This window comes from Chanodichthys erythropterus, chromosome 10 (assembly GCF_024489055.1).
Source record: "Chanodichthys erythropterus isolate Z2021 chromosome 10, ASM2448905v1, whole genome shotgun sequence".
NCBI lineage: Eukaryota > Metazoa > Chordata > Actinopteri > Cypriniformes > Xenocyprididae > Chanodichthys > Chanodichthys erythropterus.
In genome coordinates, this window is record NC_090230.1 from 57,662,399 (window position 1) to 57,688,539 (window position 26,141).

The 26,141-nt window shown below is 37.5% G+C and overlaps 1 protein-coding gene across 3 annotated transcripts in view; it reads right to left on the reverse strand.

Annotated features, from left to right (window-relative positions):
* Positions 1–6,682: 6,682 nt before the first annotated feature.
* Positions 6,683–26,141, reverse strand: part of plppr1 (phospholipid phosphatase related 1) — a 201,463-nt gene continuing 182,004 nt past the window's right edge. For 2 of the 3 annotated variants that reach the window (XM_067395709.1, XM_067395708.1), the window contains 5 exons: positions 24,660–24,792; positions 11,634–11,884; positions 9,203–9,379; positions 8,394–8,525; positions 6,683–7,393 (listed from right to left, as the gene is read on the reverse strand). In XM_067395709.1, coding sequence (XP_067251810.1) covers positions 7,361–7,393; positions 8,394–8,525; positions 9,203–9,379; positions 11,634–11,884; positions 24,660–24,792 — 726 coding nt within the window. In that variant the 3' untranslated portion in view covers positions 6,683–7,360. The remainder of the gene's footprint in view (positions 7,394–8,393; positions 8,526–9,202; positions 9,380–11,633; positions 11,885–24,659; positions 24,793–26,141) is intronic. The other variant, XM_067395710.1, reaches the window with a different exon arrangement.

Below are 26,141 nucleotides of genomic sequence, written 5' to 3' on the forward strand. Positions count from 1 at the left end.
GCCCCCAAGTTATACGCTTTCTCCGTGGTACCGAGAGGCTGAGGCCTTCTGTGTGTACAAGAACTCCAGCCTTGGCTATTGTGTTGGAAGGGTTAGCTGAGGCTCCCTTCGAACCATTAGAGGAGGTGTCTGAGAGATTCCTCCCTCTTTTTTTTTTTTTCTTTTAATATTATATTTATTGTAGTATTTTCAGATTTACAGACAGATGGACAGTACAATCAAAGGACAACAAACAAGAAACAAACAGGACTACAAAAAAACAAAAAAAAACAACAACAACAAAAAAACCTCAAGAATCATGTTTGCAGTTCACGACAAATCAAAACAGATTTTTGCCCAGCATGGAATGGATAGAGGTCAAATTAAAGACAGAGGTTAACAACAATTACAATAAAATGACAATAAAAAAAAAAAATGAAATATTAAGTTGTTTCATCATTGGTTTTTAACAGGTGATTGAAAAGAGGCCTCCAAGAAGTTTCAAATTTATCTATATTACCAGAGATACTATATCTGAGTCTTTCCACATGCATAGTGAAGGAAAGTTCTGATAACCAGATCTTGAATAGTGGCTTAAAATTTTTCTTCCACACACAGAGTATATAGTTTTTTTGGCGATCATCATGACATACTGTATATGCAAACGGGTAGCATAATTAAGGCGCTGCAGGGAAGCTGAACAGCCTAGAATGGCAATTGCAGGGTCTACTGGGAGCTCACATGTATAAGCATCAGAAAGAAATTGAAAAACTTCTGACCAGAATTCACCAAGTTTTGGGCATGCCCAGAAAAGATGACCGGGAGAGCCCTCTGCAGATTCACATTTATTGCAGAGAGGAGAGATAGTAGGATAGAAAGTGTTGAGTTTAACCCTAGAGTAATGCAATCTGTGCAACACCTTATACTGAATAAGCTGGTACCTAGTATTAATGGAACAGGTATATGAGAGATTCCTCACTCTTAAAACTATCTTCCTGTTGGCAATTTCATCTCTTAAAAGAATTGGAGATTTTCAAGCACTTTTGGTTGCTCCCTCATGTTTGGAATTTGCGCCTGGTATGGTCAAGGCTTTCCTTCATTCAGGACCTGGTTATATACCCAAGGTCCCCACCAACGTCCCAGGGCCGAATGTACTCTTGGCCTTTTGTCCTCCTCCTTTTACTAATCCGGATCAGGAGAAACTTAATCTGCTGTGCCCAGTTAGGGCGTTAGACACTTATATGTTGCCCTGTGGTGAAAAACTGAATAGTTGTTTGTTTGCTATGGGTCTCCTAAAAAAGGGGGCCCTGTGTCTAAGCAGAGAATAAGCAAGTGGGTGGTCGAGGCCATCTCTCTTGCTTATGAGTCCTCCGGACAGCATTCACCCTTGGCTGTCCGGGCTCACTCTACTATGGGTATGGCTGCCTTAAAGGCTTGGATCTTGGGGGTCCCCCTCCATGAGATATGTGATGCGGCTGGGTGGTCCTCTCAGCATACCTTTATTAGGTTTTACAACCTTGATTTGGGCTCCACTCCGAGGTCTGCTGTGCTCTCATCTCAATGATACCAGACAGACAATGAGCATTATGGCGTAGTTGGGATAGGGTTCCCAACGCGTCTCGACGCAGCTCGAAGTTCGCATGAAAGGGAACATCTCAGGTTACTTGTGTAACCCTGGTTCCCTGAATAGGGAACGAGATGCTGCGTCGCCCTGCCATACTCCCTACATGCCTGCGAGTGTCTTGCTTCAGCCAATCAGAAGCTGGTGTTCTTTGTTCTCAGGTATGCTTTATAGTTTCCAGGTCCATGATGTCACCCGTTTCTGATGTCCCGTCACGCTATTGGTTTGATTTCACAAGAGCTTCAAGATGTAATCACACAGAGGTGATCCCAATGCGTCTTGTTCCCTATTCAGGAACCCAGGGTTACACAAGTAACCCGAGGTGTTTCCTGCTATTGCTCAAATGTAAGGGGAGGTCAATAAATACTTGTTTTTTTTTTCTTTCTGTTTTTAATACTGCATACAAATTTACTGTATTTTCTGTTTATATTCTAATAAAGAGACATAAAATAATTATATATGGTCATATCATTGCTAAAACAACATCTAATGGTGGTCGAAGGCTTTTGCGCAGTACTGTATGTAAGTGCATATTTTATGCATTTTTTTTTGTTTTGTTTTGTCTTCTTGAGATGTAGATATTTTAGATATTTACTAGAAAACAATAGATCATGCCATTCAACATATCCATAACTGGAGTGTTATGTTATAAACGTAAGTAGAAATACTATATCAAAGAAGCTGACTTCGCATCACTTTACTCCAGAAAAAGAAAAAAAAAAAAAAAAAAGAATTAGAAGCAAAATTTCAAAATTCTATATACGGAAAAATATTAGCCTCATGAGTTGTTAACAGATTATTTGTAAGCATGTAAACAACTACTGTGGCACATTTCCTTGCTGTTCATACTGTTTTTGCACAGTGTGCATGGAATATATTGTAGTTACCAAAATGTAGATGTAGTTACCAAAATGTGTAATATAAAACTAGAACACACCATATGGAACACTACATCCCACAATGCAATGAACCAGAAGTAATATTAATCCTGCTTTTTCACATCTGCACTAATTTTTACATATTCACACAAACATGCGAAAAAAGATAAAATGATACCTAATAAACACTAATATTAAATATGTGGTCATGTGACAATGTAAGTTAATTCTGTTTGATTTTTTTATAGTTGTAATGGAAACCGTTTACATACTATTTTTTCAATGAATAGGCAGAAAAAAAATATGGTACATTAATAACACTATCAATATAACAAAGTATCATCTCAAATTATAAGACAAAACTCCAGTGTTGGTGTAACACGTTACCCCTAGTAAAGTAACACGTTACTTTTAAATTTATAACAAAATATCAGTTACTTTTTCAAACAAGTAAAGCAAGTTTATTTTTCCCCATTTATTGAGTAACAGCTCTCCTGTCCCTATATTGAGAGAAATCGTAAGTAATCACAGAGGCGTTGTGCGCGCTGCATAAACTGTGTAGAATAAATGTGAGCATTTACTGATCTCACTTGCATAAAAACAGATTCAGTATTCCTTAAGCGTGTTTGAGAAATGCCACACCCCTTACCGTAACCGCGAGTTTCAACACACTACTAACGGAGCTCATCCAGGCCTCTAACCTTTATATTGCGTATGCCTCCAGTGGGATTTTTTTAATGAGGAATACTGTGACATGTTCAAGAAAGAAAACGGCTCAGGTTATGCATGTAACCATGGTTCCCTGAGAAGGGGAACGAGACACTGCATCCGAAGACACTTTGGGGAATGCCTTGGCATGACGATGTCTGAAGAATAGAAACGTGACAATGACATTGGCCTGCGACAGCCCATGACATCACTCTAGTGCAGTGTTACTCATTGTGCAGCTCGCCAAGCATTCATTTGTGGCTCGCATGGCAAATAATACTGTGATATGAACCAATGTGAAAATGAGCGGGGCTGAATGAGAAATCTGCTCCAATGGCTCTCTATGAGAGTGCGCTGTAGTTCCATTTTTCACCACAGATTTACGTTGGAAATTTGTGGGGAGGTGTAGAGCTAGGGAGGGCTCCACACACCCTCAGAGAGACCGACTGCCCACTTAGTTTTGTAAATACATGCCTGCCGAATCCATGTGCTACATTTTAACATATCCTGCTCACTTTACAACTTAAAATTGTCTAGAAAATACTAGAGAAAACCTCAACCATGAACACCATAAAGAGGAAACAGAGAAAACAGGATTGCAAACAACAAGCTACAAATACTGCATGAAGAAAGTCAAGGAAATGCATACTTACGCTTATCCCAGCAAGGTAATCTTGATTTTTTGTCACCTTGTCTCAATTACAAATTTGACTGGTAAATGATAAATAATGTTTTTTGCCGCCTTTTGCATTTATTGCATTGCATGTTGTATGTTCAGGATGAGATTGATAAGCAGATATGCTATTTATGAACATGACAAAATACTATAGTAATTTATAGTAAATACTATGGTGTTTTTAACTATACTAGTAAAGTAATTGAATTAATTTGTTGTGGTAATTCTATAGTTGCTGTGGTAATATAACAACTATAGTAATATAAACAAATTACTTTACCCAGCACTGTACTTTTGTAATTTTTCTACAACTATAGGTTATATTATACCACAATACACTAGTAAAAATTAAAGTAAACTACAGTATTTATTACAGTTTATCAGTTCACTACAGTTAATACTACGGTATGCTATTTTTTCATGTACTGAATGTAACTTGCGGTAAAAGTGGCTCTCCCATTGACTTTGTCCTATCAGTGTGGCTCTCATGAAAAAAAGAAGACAACTGCTATAGTGCGACCGTGAGTATGAAAGAGCACCTGGAGTACATGTCATCAGCATTTGCCTGAAGGTGACCTGGCCGGGTAAACCAAAGCATGGCAGCGAGACACAATGTCTCGTTACCCTTCTCAGGGAACCAGGGTTACATGTGTAACCTGAGATGTTCCCGTTCGACTGGGAACTCTTTGGGGAAGGAATACCCACTTCACCACGCTAAGGGAATATCCGCCTTAATAGGATGACAAGCATAAGGCGGCAAACAGGAAAAATACTGGAAGCCAAATCCCTCACCAGGTCAGCACGGCAGTCGGTGACACTCTTCCTTAAGGCCAAAGACCCCAGCTCATGCCCAAGAACACTCTATAGTGAGAGGAGGCCAAGCATGCTCAATAAATAGGCCACTCAAAGCGACTAAGAGAGCGGTCTTGATAAACAGCCCAGACAGGGTTCAAATGAGCGGCGGCCTCAGCAGAACAACTCTCTATAGCGGGAGGTGGCCGAACTCACTCAAATACAAACACAGTCTACCAAGGCGGCCTCACAAAAGCACGAGCACTCAATGTCACTGACTGAAATTAACCCAAGAGAGCAGTGGCAACTGCAGAAGGACCCTCTATAGTGAGAGGAGGCCAAGCATGCTCAACGTATAGACTGCTCATCAAGGCAGCTAAGAAGGCCGAACTTGAAAAGCAGTTCAGATAGGGCTTAAATGAGCAGCGTCCTCATCAGAATGACTCTCTATAGCGAGAGGAGGTGAACTCACTTATCAAGGCAGCCTCACAGAAGGCCGAGCACTCGATGTTGCTGTCTAAAATGAACCCATGTGAGCAGTGGCCATTGCAAAAGGGGTCCTCTCTTGTGAGAGGAGGCCAAGCAAGCTCAACAAACAGGCCGCTCATCAAGTCAGCTAAAGAAGGACGAACTTGAAAAGCAGCCTAGTAAGGGCTCAAATGAGAGTAGGCTCCAGCGGAGAGACCGTCTATAATGAGAGGGGGCCAAACACACTCAAATAAATAACAGTTTATCAAGGCGGCTTGACAAAAAGTCAAACGCTTGACATTGCTGACTGAATATGCCAGTCATGCTGAACCTAAGAGACAGGTTATCATGGTGGCTTAAAGGAGCCAACAGACAATAACTCTGTCTAATTAAATCCAGATGAGCACTAGTCTTAGCCAACCATGCTCACCTTTAAAGGCAGTTTAACAAGGCGGCCACAAAAAGGGCCGAAAACTAATCTGCCACGAGCAAACTGTGGCGTTTCACGCTTCCAAGGAAGATCTAACCGCTGTGTAGCGTGGGCCATAACCTCCAGCAGCTCACTGTACTCGGGGCAGGCAGGCTGTGAGGACTCTATAAGAACATCCTCACCCAGCTCAGCCACATCCTGCTCTTCCCGGCTCGAAGCCAGAAGAGCGCTATACGCCAGATCGGATCATTCTAATGAAAGAACGTCCTCATCTGGCTCAGCGATCATGTCGGTGGCAGAGGAATGAGAAAGAGACATGCCTCATTCAAAGTCTTCTGCCAGCTCGACCTAAGAAGCCCCAGGGATCTCAATCTCCACTGTGCTTAATCTGGGGACCGACGCCTGTTCCGATTCCCTCAAAAAAAGGGCCAGGCATGAACAGAGCTTTTTCATAGAAAAGCCCAAACAATCTGCGCATTCCACTCCCACGAGAACGGAACGCACATGATCCTCTCCCAAACAAATGATGCAAATATCGTGTGTAGGGGAACACACTTCCTAAAGTGCTTGTCAGAGGAAAAACATTTCAAACAAAGGGTCACCTAAAGACAAAAGACCTGATGACGCGTACTCCAGGTGCTCCTTTTATACTTACGGTCGCACTAGAGTGACGTCATGGGCTGTTTCAGGCCACTGTCATTGTCTCTTTATATTCTTACTTCAGACATCATCACACCAAGGCATTCCCCAAAGTGTCTTTGGATGCAGTGCGAGTTCCCATTTGAAAAGGAACTCAACACTACAATCGAGGAGTTTCAGGAAGTTCAGAATCAGTACTTAAGAGATATAGAGAATAACTCACTATGGAGTGAGTTTTTGCTTTGTAACTTTGCAGACTTTTTCATGCTCTAACAGCAACATTACACAAACACACTAAAGAAAGGTGAAAATGTAAAAAAAGCATAAGACACCTTTCAACACCACCTGGCTGAGGAAAAAAAAAAAAGAACACAACAACATGTTTTTAATCAAAGTGGTAGTAGGAGTAAAAGCATTCTTGTCATGAGATTATGGCACAAGCTACATTAACATTCTTAAAAATGAGACCAACTCAAGTTATTGGACTCAGCTACAGACTATTTATTTGACAGACTACTCAGGAAAATATATTCAGCATTTCAAATGAAACGCAAACTTTAAAGAAAAACAAAACACAAGTTGGGAAAAACAGGTTATTTAAACAGTGTTGTGTATTACATGCTGAGTACATGGCCATTCAAAGATGCCCGAGGAGAATGAGATACAACGACGTGTAACAATTCAACATGTTTTCTTTAAATCTTACACCAAAAAATAGGTATACCAAAAACATTCCTGGAAAATCAGCAGGCAAATTGATCAAAATGCTTTATACAGATAACAAAAAGAATACAAAATGATCTTTGTCCAAAAATGTACAGGAAAAAAATCTAAATAAAATCATTCTTTGTACAAATACCACATAACAACATCGATATTTGAATTACATTATATATAGACTGTATATATTTACTTTGTGATGTAAAATATGACAAAGGCGGCAGAAATCTGGACATGAATTGAGTAGTGTTGACATTATGAGGAAAAGCTACAGCACTCTCTTATACAAAATGTACAAAACAGCTGCTTCTAGGTACAACTAGTTACAACATAATACTGTCTTTTTTCTTCTTCTTTTTTTTTTTTTACAATATGCCACAGTACAAAAAAACTTTTTGTGCCTAGAAGTGTTGAGGTGAAGCGAAAGTGACTCTGTGCTGCCCCCTTAGTCATGTGACTTCAGTCATGGATGCCGAATGGTTCTGAAAGACAAACAAAATTGGATTCAGAGTCATGCTGTGCTGTTCCAGATGGTAATAAGCATTTGACTAGTCACTTAAATGCTTATTACCAGTCAGGTGCATTTAACGGAAACTCCAGAGAGCCACGGAGCAGAACGTAATTTTTCAGTGTCAATTCCCGTTGAATCAACCGTTTCGATTATTGTACTTGTCCAGTTCGTGACAGAACACCTGATTTTTCTTGTTTCCCAAACACAATGACTTGCGTAGCCAGCTCTAAATTACACTAAGGTGTTAAGCGGGTGTCCAAAGCAAAGGGGGATTAACTTTGACCGACATCTGTTGCTCAGGCGCTCGAGGCATTTTACTGGCTGGCTGTCAATAGAGTTGTCTGACAAGATGTTCTCTGCTGCAAACAGTGTCAAAATGAAGCAGCATTGGATCTCCCTGCTGTATAAGGTGATAAAATGAGTCTTTTTGAAGAATAAATGGAAAAACTGAAAAATCAAATCTATTTTTTACTCAGGGGCGCCTAAAATTTCAGTGGGGTTTACAAAATGCAAGCCAGCCATACACAGACAGAAACTTATTTTGGGATTACTTCTGAAGGTGAAGAATAGAAATACATATTTCACAATGACAAATTTACATAATTAATCACAAATTATTGTGTAATATCCTGAAGCTATATCTTTCTGTATCCAGTGATAATGGAAATAGAAATGTACTAGTATGCCACGATGTAATGTCATTGATGAACATAATTTAGCTTAATTTGCTTTTTTTTCAGCAAATATTGATAAACGTGATGCGTTAGCGAAATGAAAATAAATAAAATAACCACATTGTGCCTGAAATGTAAGTTACTCATATTCAGTGCAACAACACTCTTGGTTGTGTGATAATCCTTAGGAGAAATGACTAATTAATGCAAGTTATTATACAATGTGTAAAATACCAAGAGATGATTGTGAGAAGCATGACGGATAGATGATTTACTGAAGGCCATAGAAGACATTACCTGTGCGCTGAGTGTCTCCAAAGGACTTTCCACACGGGGGAATGTCATCAATGGAAGACCGCGGTAATCCTCCTGTTTCTGCTTGGTAGGAGTGGAGTGGGTCCCTTTGAAGTTGTTCACTACACAGATTCCCTACACAGATGAGAAAGGAAATTTTGAAGATTGGGATGGTTATCATACCTACTAAAGCCAAGTCATAAGAAGAAAAAAGATCATTTCATTTCAAAACATATGCCATTATTTAAAAAGTGGAACCTATTTTGAAAAGTACAGTGAAAGGGAACAGGGAAGATTTTCAGTAACACTTCGGTCAGAAAACATGGCGAACAGAAATGCTCAGTTAGCACAAAAACACAGTAAAATCAGTAATATTGTGAAATACAATTTAAATACTTGGGTTCTACTTTAATATATTTTGAAGTCCTATACACATTCAGGATTCTTTGAAAAACAAAAAGTTCAAAAAGGAATAGTATTTTAAATATAAATCTTTTGAAACGTTGTAAATGTTCAAACAGTTAAAAAAAAAAAAATGTTCATCCAAATACTTGCATGGGTACCAAAATAATCAATTTGTGACCAGTTTGTGAGCAGATTTTATGATGCATCAAGTTATTTACTAAATATGTCAATGTCATATACAAATAAACTGCTCCATTTTTTTTTGTATTTTGTAAGCCATATATCAATACAGAGGAGAAAAAACTATCAGAGACAACATACAGTATATATTAAAAACAGATTTAAAAATGACCAAATATAGATTTTTATTATTTGAGTAAAACAATGACATTAAACTATAAACCCACCAGAAAAAGAGATACGGAGCTTCCTAATATGAAGCCAGCAATAACGTCAGAGCAGTGATTGCGGTATTCTGATACCCGGTTCAGGCCGGTAAGGAAAGCAGCGCACAGGATTCCCAGACAAAGTACAGGCTTGGCCAGGCGACTGCTTTTCGTCTTGATGGTGCTCGTGATGTACATCTGAAACAGGCAAACGTGCACGCACACACGCGCGCGTTGAGGAACCGATTAATTCACTGAATTTATTGTGCAGCAGGTGAATGTGAGGAAATTAAGCTTAAATACACAGCACTTGCTCCACCTCAGGGAAATTATTGCCAATTATGGAGAACGGAATCCAAGTAAATAACCTCTTATTCCCATGAAAGACAGATAACGAAAAGAGAAGAGAGGGAAAAAAAAGAGAGAAAAAAACAAACTCTGGCAATTCAGCATCACTAACCTGACAATAAAACAGATTAAAGGCCTATATGAAATCAGTGAGAAACCTGATTTCATTGTAGTTACAGTAGGTAATGTACAGTAGGTGATATCTATACATGTGTAAATTATTTTAGTACTTCAGTTTTACATCATAAGTTTTTAGTACTTCAGTTATTTTATGTTTGTACTCTGTTTTATTTGTATTTCCTTCGCATTTTATTTTCTAAATGTTTAATTGAATACTGCTGTTAGACATGTGAAAAACATCAAGCACCACATACTACATTTGTATCTTTCTTCTATTATTTTTACTTGTGATTTTTTTCCATTATCTTTTTTATGACCTTACATAATTGAGAAATATTTAGAGGATGCATGCATTTTGGTATCTAGATTGGTATTGAGAATTTCACTAGTATGGTATCCAACTGCATAAGATTAAACAGTCACACTTTATATTAGGTGTCTAACTGCTATGCACTATATACAAAATATATGTAAGCAATAAGGTACGAGAAGCTGATCGCTTTTATAAAACGGTTACCACCGTTTAAGTCAAAAATATGTATCAATGCAACTTTCATGAAGTAAACTTTCACTTAAAGCCTTCTTTCTGCTGGAAAAAAAAATTATCCCTGACCATGAACAGCAACAGAAGTTTTTACGCTATTAGCCAAAGACTGTCTTTATGAGTGTGTCAGTCAGTAGCGAAAACTTTTACATTGAAAAGACTGAATTGTTGTGAACATAGAGCAAGACACAACTGACAAATGCTTTGACTAGCGCTGTCAATCACGGGAAAACCCCTTAACTGTTAAAAGGACAAGATAATACATCTGACATTTAAACAGATTTTTTATTATGAACATAGGACTGACCTGAAGGAAAATGCAAAATCTGAATGCAGGTAATAAACTCGTTCAATCGATCTCTTTCTCACAATACTCTTCTAGTTCTACATAATACAGTAAGCTTCAATTCATTTTACATTGCTAAGAGTGGTTGCTAAGGGTGTTACAGAACCGTAGTGGCCATAGCCGTGTTTTATCGCTCAGATTGATATGTGCTGCGTCCCAATTCGCCTACTTATACTATGCCCTAAAAGTATGTACTCTTTCTGTGAACAAAAAGTACTTACTTCTGAGTGTGTAGCAAAAGAGTAGACAAGCTTTGGGACATACTAACATGTCATACAATCGCGTCTTTTCTCTCTGTTGCATCCTGTCAACGTAAACTGGCTTTTCAATCATCTTACAACCTCCACATTTCATTTAATTTCCTACTGTATCGGAGTGAAATGCAGCACGTTGATCTGCAGTCGCGGGTCTTTCATGTGGAGAACTCTCCTCTTATTAATGCATAATGATGCATAAGTTAATGGCCATTTGGATATTTATAAAAGTCCACATTGGTTTTGCAGATGAAAAATAACACCGATAACATTAAATAAATATTTTCTATCAGGTTGAACTGATTATTAGTCACTCAAACCTCTCAGCGTCGATCGCGCATATCCTCCATGTTTTGTAGTTTAACACTTTTTACTCGTGTTTGTAGTTCCGAACTGAATCCTCGTCCAACGCGCAATGGGTTGTGGGCAATATTAGCCTTTATAATGTGCACGGATCCACACTTCGAAAATCTACCGGAAATAGTAGATCATCTGGGGACTTTTGGCATACTCTTTTCAACATACTATGCTTTGGGACACACTTATTTTAATCTCACATACTATTTAGGATTGATAGTATGAACATTGGGATGCAGGGATTGTAAAATCGACGCCATTGTTACAGTCTTTACAGTATGTACAATCAACTGAGCTTTAGGAAGCCTCTGGAGCTGAATAGGTTATGAAAGCAGACTGGTCTACCGCTGTAACCTGTAGGAGTCCTAAACAGAATTAGGAAGCTTTCAAATAGTTTATGGGCCAGATAAAATCAAGTTAACATATAATAGTAAAAAAAAAAAAGCAACAACAGACTACTTAGGATGCACACTAGTGTCTTACAGTAACGTAGACAGCAGAGTAAACACTGAGCGAAGCATCTTTGGATGGGAAAGACCTCCTGGCTCTCTCCACCACCACCTGGTTCCCAGTGCAGATGTTTCCATTGACGATGAACTGGTGGCTGAAGTGACAATCCATCCCAGTGTAATTTGGCTTACAGACGCTCAGGAAGTATGGCGCCAGATTGCCAGTCACTATCTGGCCGGCATTGACAAAGATGTCGGTGGCAAACAGGCCAAACGCGAAGACACCTGCGGTAAAAAACAAAAAAACAAAACCATTGGCAAAAATATATTCAGCTTGTTGCTCCCAATCAAAGCTCAGAAAATATAAACAAATCAGACAAGGGTTTGGAGGATGCCCATGAATACAAATTCAATCTTGATGGAACAATGTTACTTCTTCATCCAGAAGTAATTACAAATGCCCACTAGAGCAAAAGCTAAATTTGCATACACCATTTGGCACAAACAAAACTACTCTACTAAGCTTAATATCTTATGCGAGTAATTATGATGTCCTCTAGTTATGCAAACTCCTCAGTCTGACATTTTCCAGCTGATTTGTAATCTTGCAAGGAATAAAATATTAACCAACATGTTGTCACGTCCAACTAGATTTTGGTAAATGTTTCATGTTTTCAATTCATGTTTATCATGTCATGTCTTGTATTCTGTATTTCCTGGTTCATGTCATGTGATTCCCTGTTACACTCATGTGATCCTATCATGTGGTTATTTTTCTTTGTGTGTTCTGTTTTCATTGGTTCTTGTTTCATTTGTTCTGTCCGTTCATTGGTTGTTTTTGTCATGTGATCTCCATAGTCTTGTATTTAAGCTGCTTTCACGCCATGTCGTAATTCCCATAATTTCGAGATGACAACATGTGACGTTCTACTCTGTGCTGTTCACATCCTCAGACTAGAAATTACGTGTTTCTATGGCAACACTATCAATGCCTAAATTAATCTGCAGTGGTCAGGTAATACAACAGTCACATGGTACAAGTTGGAGCTCTCAGAAAATTCCCAGTTTACAAGTTGTAATTATGAAGACACAAACGTTTTTTACAAGTTGGAATCTCATAATTAATTACATCTCATAATTATGTAATTAATTATGGAACACACCTAAAAGCCCTCTCGTTTGCCAAGTTACTTTGTTGTGTATTATTTGTTTCATCCTGTTGTCGGTAACTCTCATGTTTCTAAAGGCGGGTTCGGACACTCAGAAGGCCCTGAGCCATTGCACACGTTACAAGTCATTAACCTGATAATCGTGTCAAAGCCGCTAAGTACACAGCAAAACTATACTGCACGGCGGACTGGCGGCAATCACATAAACTTTTGAGCAAAACATGGAAACTATGCTTTCAATGTTTCTACATATTCAGATAGAAAAAAATAGAAGATAGAAAAAGATCGAAAAAGAAAATAAAGATGAGTGTGCAAATGATTTGGAGAAAAACGGAGAACAGAACAGCCATTCCTTTAAAAAAAAAACAACTAGAGAGTGGGTATTGTGTGTCAGTATGCACAGGCTGTTGGGTCGCAGCCACTGGGCTATAATAATATTCATAGATCTAACCTGTGAGACATGGTTGTATATGATTTGGCAAAATAGTGGAGTTCCTATATGACCAAAAAGTTGAGCTATTGAAAACAAGACCACCACTGAAGAGAGAAAGACAAAAGAGGGCTGGGATTTTCTCAGGCCAAAACTGCTCAATATTGTGAAAAGGCTGCAATACTATGGTCCATAACACTGCAATCCCAAGCCTCAGAGGACACCATTACTAGAGTCTCCACTACATTATGCATCATATCCATTAAATCAACTGCAAGCACTCAAGCACTTGGTTGGCAACATGGAAATGTGCACTAAAATAAATATGAATGTATAAAAGAAATACTGTGAGTGGAAGTTTTCTTGGAAAGTTTTGTTGATTGTGTCTGTCATTATGTCTGTAGAAAACATTCAAAATTGATGCGTTTTGGAGGTAGTGTTGTGCGTCCTGTCTGTTTCTAATCAATAAAACAGCCACAGCTCAGCAGTTTTACTTTAAAACTTTTACTTTAAAATCTCCAGGTAAATCATACCACTAACAAAGTCAAAGATTTATTGGATATGTGTTGCACTTTTACTTCTGAGAGCTCACTAAAGTATTACCAGTGGAGTTTGCTTTGGTACTGTTAGCATTAATGGGCTTAATTAATCAGCCATTAAGTAATAATATGCCAAAGCTGGCCAAAGTGTCACAATCTACTCACATGTTTCCCAGTGGATAAGCACACAAACTTAGCTATGTATAATGTTTTTATAAAAAGCTATATATAAATACTATATCATATTCCACACTCTGAATGGGGCTCGCACACCGGACGTGAAGCTCAGCGCCGTGCAACACCGCGACATGTCTTAACATTGTTTTCTATTGTTTTCTGGGCGCCGCGGACAGGCGCCGAATATCGCCGCCAGTGTGCATACACTCATAGAAAATAATGTGTTTGAATTTTAAAAACGTGTCGTGGCGCTGCGCAGCGCTGAGCTTCGCGTCCGGTGTGCAAGCCCCTTGACCGTGACAGAAAACTTTCTGAATTTTTACAAATCCTAAAAACAAAAACAAAAGCAAACAAAAAAAACAACATTTTTTTATTATTATACCATTTTTTACAAATGAGGATATCCCCCAAAAGAAGGTACTGTGAAATATAGCTCTGTTGGGTTTCCATGTTTTATGGGGACTTTCCATAGACAATATGATTTTATTATTGCAAAAACTGTATATTCTGTCCCCTAACCCAACCTTTTACGGACACATTAAAGCTCGAGTCGCCATTGGCTAGTAATTTTTTTCCTTTACATTTTACATGAAATGCAAGAGCAATGCAAATGTAAAAAAAAAAAAAAAAAAAAACTACATAAATATAATATAAATATAAAATATACAATTTTAAACGCTATCAAAGACAAGTAAACAGTCTGTAATAAAATAAGAACAAATAATCAAACCACAAGCAATAGCAAAAATAAACACACTATAACAAAAATGAAGTCGAAAGCATTGAGTGATCCAATAAACTGATACACATGCATTTTTTTTTTCTTGACTCTTTACGTTCACTTAAGACATAACAGACTATGTTTACTAGGATACTTGCCAAGATGGGAATTTTGACATATTTTTGCGTGAAATTGTCCTTTCAACCGCAAGATGACACGAAAGAGAGCTCAATTCTGTTGACGTGTGCTGTCAGACGTGCCTTTCTGGGCACGCACTTCGGATGTGTTATTTTCACGTCTTGTACTTGAATGTTTACCAATCGGAACAGGGTCAATTCTCTTTATGTGGCATGTGTAAGCATCTCTCTTTCTCTCACACTGAGTGCACATGTGTGAGATTAAGTGACAGAGGGCACTCTCAGCCAAGCAACGATGCATAAAGTTCAACAGGCAATGATATTATATCTGCGCTAATCTTTTGCCTCTAACTCAATCACAGGCAACTGAAATCATACAGTTTACTAGCCATTTGCTAATTAGACATTCTTAGTCACCCAGTGTGAAATTTTCACACATGCAAGTGATTTATTCACATTGTAGAGGGTTGTAATCCTTACCATTAAGGACAATAGAGTTCAGCTAGTCAGTTACCCAAGGGCGCAGCTGGCACACGCCCACAGGATATTAAAACACAAGACACCAGTGAGTCCAGAAGTTTCAAAAGTAATTATATACTTTGTGTATGGAAGTAAGGTTTCGGTTGTTCATACCAAAGAACATTTGGTAGAATGATAGGGGTGGCGCAGGCTACATTCCCTAATGCTGTAATCAAGATACCTACAGTAGAATAAACTATACAGAAGAGTTACCAGAAAGACAGAAAAAGGTTTTGAGGGAATTAAACATCATGATTGGTGAATCTGGAAAGAGAATAGCCCACTTGCCTTACAGTAAGTTTCAAACAGAGAGGGATTGATCCATTTGACTGGAGAAACTGCACAAGCGATGCTAAACCATTGGTACATCCATTTAAACTAGGAGGGGAGAGGCATCATGTGAGCCAAAAAACATCTGGGACCGTGATGAACCTCACCCAACTAGTAGATTTGAATACAGACAAAATAAAACTTTTGGAACATGGAGTGTCATGTGTACCAAGATATACACATAGATTACAGATAGAAACCAGTGTTAGAGAGTATCATAGAAGGATACATTTGGCGGACCATTTTGGTGGAAGTCAGGATGAGGATTGGGCAAATGTCTCATTTAGATTGAACACTGGGTGGGAGCCCAGCAGGAATGAACAATTTTCAGAAATGGTATGGGATTTGATAGAAGAAAGATAGAAAGCTGGTTAGTGGATGGTTTGTGGAGAAAGAGGACTGGAATGTTACAAAAGGGGAAAGGGAAACCTTAAAAAGGTTAAGTGCTGACACTTCCCTAGTTATTAAACCAGCAGACAAAGGAAGTGTTGTGGTGGTTATGAATAGGGAGCAATACGTCAAGGAGGTTAATCGACAGCTGGGAGATCAGGATTTTTTAGACCTTTAGAAGAACCCATCTACATGGATTCAGTGGAAATAATAAAAAATGGATACGTTACAAAAGGAAGGCTACCTCACAAAAACACAAGTGGAATACATAATATTAACAAGGGGTACCAAAAGGGAGGAGGAAAAAGCTTCATGGCCATTTCCGAATATGCCTCCGGGAAGAACAATTGTTTCTGATGGTGTAGGAGAGTAGACTTCCATCTTAATCCTCTTTTCCACAAAACATATTTGTTACATTAAGGATACTTACAACTTTCTGGATAAGGTGAAGAATTTGAAATTGAACCAGGGTGCAAGACTGTTTTCTATGGACGTTGAAAGCCTGTACACGAATATAGAGACAGATAAAGGATTGAGAGAGGTAAGAGAGTGGTTAAAAAAATATCTGGAACAAAACAGACCAGAAGTGGCTATTTTATGATTGTTGGAATGGAGTCTAACCAAGAGCAAATTTGAATTTGGGGGATCGCCATGGGTAAGCGTTTCGCACCAGCATATGTGAACATTTATATGGCTGAGTGGGAAGAGACGTGTTTCAGAAATGAACAAAGCTGCCTACCTGCTATTTCCGATATTTGGATGACATTTGGAGAGTGTGGGACCATTCAGTAGAGGACTTTCGGGAATTTGTCAACATATTAAATGAACATCATGGATCGATTAAGGTCAAGTAGGAATTAAAAATGGATGAGATTAACTTTTTAGGACACCACAGTGTTCAAAGGCCCTGAACTTGAGGCTACAGGGAGAATAGACACTATTGCAGGGGTAGGCAAGTTCGGTCCTAGAGAGCCGCTGTCCTGCTGAGTTTAGCTCCAACCTTAATCAAACACACCTGAACAAGCAAATTAATAGTGATCATTATAAACATGTTCTTAAAGGCAATTTAGATTTAGGAGGATATGTACATTGAAGAAGGATAAAAGAGAGGCAGAGAAGGTCTTTTTCAGGCCTTAACACTAGCACTACCGGAATTCTATAACTACTAGAACTGCCAATAGCGGTCATTTTGACTGTTCATACCAGACAGCAGTGAATGTCATTTTTGTCATGTTATATTTACTTCAAAGCTTCTATGGTCATGTTTTATGAAAAATGTGGGGTAATTTAAGCATACATAATATAATATGTTCATGATATTATTGTGTAAGAGCTACTAGACCTCCCACAAAAATGCATGCCGCAATTTGCTTTCCGCAGTTTGCATCCGGCAAGCTGGAGATTAAAGTTTTTCACCGCAGTTAAAATGTTGTTTTTGAAAGTCAAAATGTCAACAAATATAAAATGAAGCAGAATATTTCGTTAGATAAAAACATATTGTGAATTTTGGAAATGATTACATCTGTCTTTATTCAATACATTTTGACTTTTGGAGTTTACAATGCTTTAGCATTATCGGAAATGTTTGGACCACACGAATCGGAAACAATTTTATGCAGCCTCTAATGAAATCTAGAAAATCTTTTTTTACGAACCGGAATTATCTCTGAATCACTCTCAGAATCAGTGTCAGACGAACTGTCAAGAGACCAAGAGACATCACTCTCTGCTCCTCCATCAGACTCTGCATCATCAATGTTCTCAAGCAAGGATAAAACCTCAGTGACAGTCATTTTCTTTCTTGTTGCCATTTTGACGGTAAAGCTAAGTTTTAGCTTAGCAAAAAGCATACAAAACTGCCAGAGAAAGGTTGCTAGGCAACAGCTATGCACATCTTTAACAGCGGCAAAAAGCGCTGAGGAGATACAACGCCTGTAATATGTGCGGTCAAATTGACCGCTATGGCCATTCAAGGTAGAAATACTCAGAACTCTTTTGTGTTTTGTAATTTTAATAAAATAACAATGTTAAAATAAAATTTACATTAATTTAAGAAAAGTCATGGAACTGGGTTTTATTTCAACAAAGTTATTACATTGCGAATCTTTAAAACGGTCAAAATGACTGCCTTGGTAGTTCTAGTGTTAAAGAAGAGAGGATATCCTAGACAGATTTTAAGGCAGGTTAGGAAAGACTGCGAAAAAATGGATAAGAGTAAGGGAGAACAGAAAAGAAGGATTTTAACACCGATTATGACGTATTCTAAAACTACCAAGAAATTAGCTAGGAAACTGAAGAGTAACTATAACAAACAAACTCAAGGTCAGGCTATGGAGCAGCAATACAGAATGGTAATAGCCTACAGGAGCAGCAAAAATTTGGGTGACTATTTGGTACACATTAAGCTATCTAAACCCAATGAAAAACAAAACAAAGGAAGGATCCGTAGATATGTGAGAGGAGTGAGTGATAAGGTTTTTGAGTTGCCTCAACTTATACCTCTAAACAGGCCTACATGTTTATTTGATGAGCTGCAACAAATGTGGGATGAGATATGTGGGTGAGACAAAAAACTCAATTGGAACAAGGATGGCAGCACAAAGATACACGATTAGAAGAGAAGAGACAGGCAAAGGTCATGTTTCACAATTTATGAAACATGGCCTAGAGAGTAAGGGGACTGGAACACAACCTAAATTGGGGAAGAATACACTGTGTTCCAAATTATTATGCAAATACAATTTCAATTAAAACAAACATTTGATTTTGATTTTTTTCAATTAAAATTTTTAATTGTGTCGCTTCTCCTGTCAGTTTACATCACTGACATCAATCTCAGACAGGTTTGGTAATTAATTTGCCAGGTGAGCCAAATAAAAGTGAAAGTACTTAAGGAGGTTGGTCCACATTATTAAGCCTTTTATTAATTATTAATATTAAGTCACAGGTTTAATGCAATATGGGGAAAAAGAAAGATCTTTCTGCAGATGAAAAGTGTGAAAGTGCAGTATCTTGCAAAAGGTATGAAAACACTGGATATTTCATGAAAAATTAAGAGAAATCATTGTTCTGTGAAAAGATTTGAGTGCGATTCAGAATGTAGATGGGTTCGTTCAGATAAAGGTGTATTAAGGAAAGGCAGATTCATCGTATTAAGAGAGCAGCTGTGAAAAATCAACTCATGAGTAGCAACCAGGTATTTGAAGCTGTTGCCGCCTCTGGATTCCCAAGAACTTCTCGATGCAGGATCCTCCAGAGGATTGCTGTTGTGCATAAAGCTGTATTTCGGCCACGTTTAACCAATGCCCACTAGGAGAAACGATTGCAGTGGGCTCAGAAACATATGAAGACTAATTTTCAAACTTTTTTATTCACTGATGAATGCCATGCTACACTGGATGGTCCAGATGGATGGAGTTCTTCCCAACAAGGCTGCAACGTCAGCAAGGAGGTGGTGGAGTGATGTTTTGGGCTGAAATCATAGGAAGTGAGTTGGTAGGCCCCTTTAAGGTGCCTGAAGGTGTCAAAATGACATCAGCAAAATATGTGGAGTTCCTAACTGGCCATTTCCTGCTATGGTATAAAAAGAACCGTGCCTTCCAGAGTAAAATCATTTTCATGTAAGACAATGCACCATCCCATGCCGCAAAAAATACCAGTGAGGCCATGGCTGCTATGGGCATAAAGGGAGAAAAAAATCATTGTGTGGCCACCATCATCCCCTGACCTCAACCCTATTGAGAACCTGTGGAGCATCCTTAAAAAGGAAGCTTTATGAGGGTGGACGGCAGTTTACCTCTAAACTGCAGCTCTGGGAGGCAATTCTGGCTCAAAGGAAATGCAGGCAGAAACTATACATAAACTTACAAGTTTAATGGATAGTTGTTACGGTAATATCAAAGAAGGACTCCAATGTTAATATGTAACTTCATCTGTAAAGATGTTTTTTGATTGAAATAGGTTTGATTTGAGAAAAATAACCTTTTAATGCAAAAAAAAAAAAAAAAAAAAAAAAAAAAAAAAAAAGATTTCTGTTTTCAATCCTTTAGAAACTTTGGAAATCAAGTTTTGAAATGCTGTTTTGCATAATAAATTGGAACACTGCATTTTAAGTTATTTTGCAAAAAGATGTCATTGTCATCATTGGTAATTTTGTTTAATAAAATCCAGATTACAATATTTGATTACAAATTGTTGAGGAATGACAAATCCTATTGACTGCCAATTTTGTAGACTTATATAGACTGCATTTCGCAATATTTACATATTGCATTGAAAGGGTTCTTAAAATTATTTTACTGATACATATTAGTAATAAGGGATTTCATGTTTTTTTGTGGATAGTAGGCCTACTCACATATTAAGGATTGGGTTAATATAAAATAAGAAGGTAATTTAATAGGATGTAATTGTGAATAAGGATGAAAATATTAGGTTAGGAGTAGGGAGGTAAGATAGAGTGGTTAGTAGAACTGGATTACTAACAGGAAGATCGGGGGCTCGAGACCATAGTTGGTAAATAAAAAAAAAGAAAAAAAGAAAAAAGAAAAAAAAGGGATATTTACTGGGTTACAATAGTACGTTAAGAGTAAGTAACTTTATTTGATTTTATATTAATTCTTATAATTGATACTTAAGGTAGAAGGTGGAAGAATCATATATGAAAATTCCCTTGATGGTGACAAAATACTACGAAGATAATAGGATAGGAGAGGGAGGAGGCGGTACTATATTTTTATTAGATATATTTTAGAGACTGAGGTTATCTTTTAGTTTGTTTTTTATATAAATAAATATAAAAATAATTAATAATGGCTAGTAAATATATATAAATAATTATAGTACATAATATAGAGTTGGGGGTTTCGTCTGGAAGGAATCATAAGGGAGTAGATGTATTACAATAGATTAGAATAAGAAAATTAAGTAGGTTGCAATGCATTATGGGTACTCACCAGTATTGAGGATATGTACGTGAATTATAGGGACACTTTGGCTTAATTGAATGGATGGGAGAATGACGGGTAGAAGCTTCTTGTGTGCTGTTGAACACAACCGGCAGTCAATTCTCCTCGAAATTGAAAACTGGTTCTCTTTTGGGTATCTCTGGGAATACCTTGCGGTGATAACGAAGAGATACTTGGGGAGAGAGGTGGGTATCCAGCCTCTCTGGGTCCATTAGGACAGCATGCAGAGAAGGTGATCCTGGATTAAAGGATCTTAAATGGTTACCAATCTTCCATCAGTGAATAGCACTAGATATTTTGGTTAAATAAATAAATATTTTTTTTAGAGATATTCTTGAGAAGGGCAGGCACAATTTAGGAGTGGCCTGATACTAGTAAAATAGGAGAATGTATAGATAGGTTGATGTAGGGGTTAATAGTGGAATATTAATAACTGTGAGACTGGGGTTCTAGACTGGAAATAGGGATATATGTTATTTTGGGGAATGGGAAGCTGGACCAGGATTATCAAATTGTGGCCCACTGGCTTTCAATTTGCTGGTCTGGAATTTCACATTCCTTAAACAAACAAAAAAAAATATATATATATAGAATAAAAATAGAGAGGGAAGTGTTCAGTCTCTGTTGATAAGTTTCCATGTTAGTGTACGGGTAATCAGTACAATATTTAGATCTGAGAGACTGGGGTTTGAGACCGGTAATAAGTATAAAAGAAATTGTTTTGGGAATGGGATGTGGAACCAGAATAATTTAATTTTAGCCAGTGAGCTTTCGATTTGCTGGTCTTGATAAATTCTTTTCTCAAAATTCTCAAAAATGGTTGATTTAGAACACAGATAGGGAGGGGAGCCTTTCAGTGTTTTCTGGGTTGGTATTCAAGTTAGTATAAGTGTAAGTAATGGAAGGTTAGTGTCTGGGAGACTGGGGTTCGAGACCAGTAATAAGGATATATTTTGACAATTGGCTGGACCAGGATTACCGAAAATTTACTATCTGGCTTTCGATTTGCTGGTCTAGATATGTTTGAATTGAAAACATTTGCATATCTCAATATAATAGGGAGAATGGGATCCCAACAATACAATTGTAGATCTGATTAGTATGATTTTGGAGACACGTGTCTGGGACTGATCATCCCAAGATGGGCCGCTTCAGAGGAGGGTGTCTAGTGATTAAAAGGCCGAAACATGCAATGATCCTGAGGTTCACTACTGATGATTTGGTTTTGCTTAATAAAGAAGACGTAACAAGCTTTACTAAACATGACCTAATCCTACTCTTTACTGGAATTAAATAAAAGTAGCCCTAGGGGAATTAGCCCTTATAAAGAGGTTGACTAGCGACACAAAACTAAACCTAATCCTACCACTAACCCTTTATATGTTTAACCCTATCCATAAGGGAAATTTCCCTAATGTAAAGACGTGGATTAAAACTATACAAAAACAATCTAATCCTACCCTTTACCCCACCGTGTGCTGTTCATGAATAATTAAGCAATGCATCTTCTCATAAGATAAGAACACACAGTATCATGAGTAATTATCATGAGTAATTAAGTGACAGTGTTGAGTCATCGATGTGTATAGGCCTATGCTGTGATGATGACACGAAGACAAATTTAAACTACAAGTGCAACAAAGTTAAACTACTATATAAAACTTACAGGGAACACATAACAAAATTAACACTATTTACAATGTTTCAAGTTTCTAGTCACAAGCGGACTTGCCTGTCCAAACTGAAAGTGGAAAAATATTTGGATTTGGGACCAGGACTAAACCTGGAAGATGAAAATAGCACAAAAAAGCTAAAAATTAACTAGTTTTCTCCTACTATTTAAACTAATGGATGCTAACATTATCTTCCATTATCTTCAAAACACTGTTAAAGGTGCCCTAGAATTGAAAATTGAACATGTTGTACATGGAAATTACATACAGTGAGTCTCAAACACCACTGTTTCCTCCTTCTTATGTAAATTTGATTTGTGCAAAAGACCTCTGAAGAACAGGTGAATCTCAACATAACACCAACTGTGCCAACATAACGCAACAGTCGGGATCATTAATATGTACTCCCAATTTTTGCATATACCAGCCCATGTTCAAGGCATTAGACAAGCCAGTATTAACGTCTGGAGCTGCACAGCCATCAGAGTCATCAGACTTTATGCAGGTAAGCAAGCAAAATAGCAAAAAATGGCAGATGGAGCGATAATAACTGACATGATCCATGATATCATGATATTTTTAGTGATATTTGTAAACTGTCTTTCTAAATGTTTTGTTAGCATGTTGCTAATGTACTGTTAAATGTGGTTAAAGTTACCATTGTTTGTTACTGTATTCACAGAGATCAGAGCCATGTTGTAAATTTCATTATTGATGAAACTCATTCAGAATCAAATGTAAACATCCAAATAAATACCATACTTACATGATATGATGCATGCATGCAGCATGCATGACGGACATTTTGTAAAGATCCATTTTGAGGGTTATATTAGCTGTGTGAACTTTGTTTATGCAATGTATTATAGAGTTGCGAGCTTGGGAGCGGGGAGCATGAGCATTTAAAGGGGATACACGCTGAATCCGCGCATATTTAATTATGCCCCAAAATAGGCAGTTAAAAAATGTAATTAAAAAAATCTATGGGGTATTTTGATCTGAAACTTGTGACACATTCAGGGGACACCTTAGACTTTTACTTTTAATATTACATCTTGTGAAAAAGGGTTTTATGGCACCTTTAACTCTGTTAAAAAAAACTATGTTAAAAATTTAGTTTAGTTTCAAATTTGTAATCATAAATATACTTAAACAGAGAGTTCCTGAAGTATATTTTTAAATGATATTTGTTTAATAGCATATTTTTACTAAGTACTATCAACACTATTTTGTCAACACCAACAACTTTTTTCAAATGGATTTTTTTTCAAATGTTAAGAATAAAAATACTTATAGCCATTCAACAATATATTTGAATATTTTTTTTATTTGAAAAAGCCAAACTGCAGACTGTTTTTGTATATTATTAACTAGTTTATCATTTATAATACATGACCAACATTTTTTAAAAGTTCAATAAATTTATAACAATCATCCCCTAAAGCAATAATAATAAATGTTTCATGAATGAATGAAATAGCGGTTCCTGTCATCATTCTGTGTGCTCTCCGGTTTAAATGAAAGATGTCTGTTCATTTTATATTTAATTTTTTTTATTTTAAAGAGCATTTAACAAATTAATTTATCATGCTTAATACATAATAAAATTCCATAGCTTCACAAAGCCAATAGCGAACGGTCTGCTAATAGCATGATCATATAACGTGATCCACAGGAAGTGACATTATTGTAGTCCCAGGAAGCAAAATGCTGCATTGATGAATTATGTTAATTATTTTAGATATTTAATATATTTTTAGTATTTTAATAATTCAATATTAAGTATAGAAATGAACACATTATCATTCCCAGCCCTAACATACACACACAATAGCAATCCCAAAAATTACTGTCATTGTTTTAGAAAAAAAAGATAATAATAATAAATCCAAGTATGCATTATGCCACCATGGTGCCAGGAGATCAGTTTTGGCCACTGGAAAATCCATATTAGAACCAAACAATACTGAGCTGATATGTTTAGCACTGATGAAAACAGAAGACTCACCAATGAACCGAATGATTCTGCGGATGAGAGGGTTTAGGTAGCAGCACTCTCCAGTCACAATGGTTTTCTCCTGGGCTATTAGGGCTTCTCTAGTGGACTTCATGACATACATGGAGATCTCCCCAACAAATATCTACAGACAGAAAAAAAAAAAAAAAAAAAAGTTTTTAATTAGATTTAAGCAGTTAATGCATCTTATGTAGATACAAGTGGGTTTCAAGTCTATTATAATTTCTGGTCTTTTGCTTATCACTTGAATTGGAGGAGCTATATTCTTCACTTAAGTTCTTACATTATTCAAGTTTCTTGCACCAAAAACAGTCACACTTTGGTGTCAATGGTCATTTTCCACCGCCAGGACTTATGGTTCTAAGAACGGTAAGGAACAGTTCCAGTTATATTTCTATTTGAGCTTAATTAAGCACAGCACGATTATTAACCCTTCTCAGCCCGGAATTCTCATCACGGTTGGCTAGCCATCCTGAAGAGTGCTGGTCCAATGCGTTTAGTGACACACTGGATCTGTGTTGTATCTTTACATCTGAGAGCTCACTAAAGTATGTTGCTTTGGTGTTTTTTTTTTTTCTCTTAGGTGTTATTTTGTAGTAGTATTAATGGGTCAAGTTGATTAAATCAGCCATTAAGAAATAATCAGCATTGGCAAAAGTGTCAAAATCTTACTACAGGTTTGTCAGTGGATAAGCACATATACTAAAATCACAACAAAAATGACCATGCTGGTAGAATGTGTGTAATGACACTGGAATGGTCTTGTCTGTTGCCTGGCTACCAGTTTCTCTGTAGCTGGCCAAGTAAACAAGTTTAAAACAGAAATATCTGAACATCCTCCAAAAAAGCGGTCGCTATTTACATCTCTTACCATCTGTAAACTCTTGCGTTAACAAGATAACGACTGACGCATTTGTATTACATTCCAAAGAGCTCTGTTATCAGCCCCACAGTGGAAAATGAAACCGTATCCATACTGGCTGGGCCGGATCGGCATGGAATGGAATAGTTAAGCAACAAGAATGGTTTGGCTCGATGGTAGAAAAGTGGCTATTGACATCAATGTTTCAAAATTTCAATTTAAACAGTTTAGTCATAATTTAGTTTTTGCTACTGTACCTTTAAGACATCAATATGTAAATAAACAACTGTTATGCTAACTTCATCACATGTGAAAAGTGGAGTGGTTCACACTATTGTACATCGGGACGGGTTGCTGAACTGCCACACAGGCATTGATGTATAAATGTAAGCAGTTATACGTTAATGAGCTGCTGGTCGTGATAAGCCCAAAGTCCATTTCACTTTTTATGTGTACGCGAGGGTCAGCGTACAGTGCGCGTGAAGTGAATTTTGTCATCAGAAGAGCATGCGCGTACTGTATACACGCACCACCGGATTTTTGTAACCGTGCGTTGCACATGCGCATTTAATTTTTTTGCAGTAAGGTGTCAACCATGCCGTGGGGGTGGT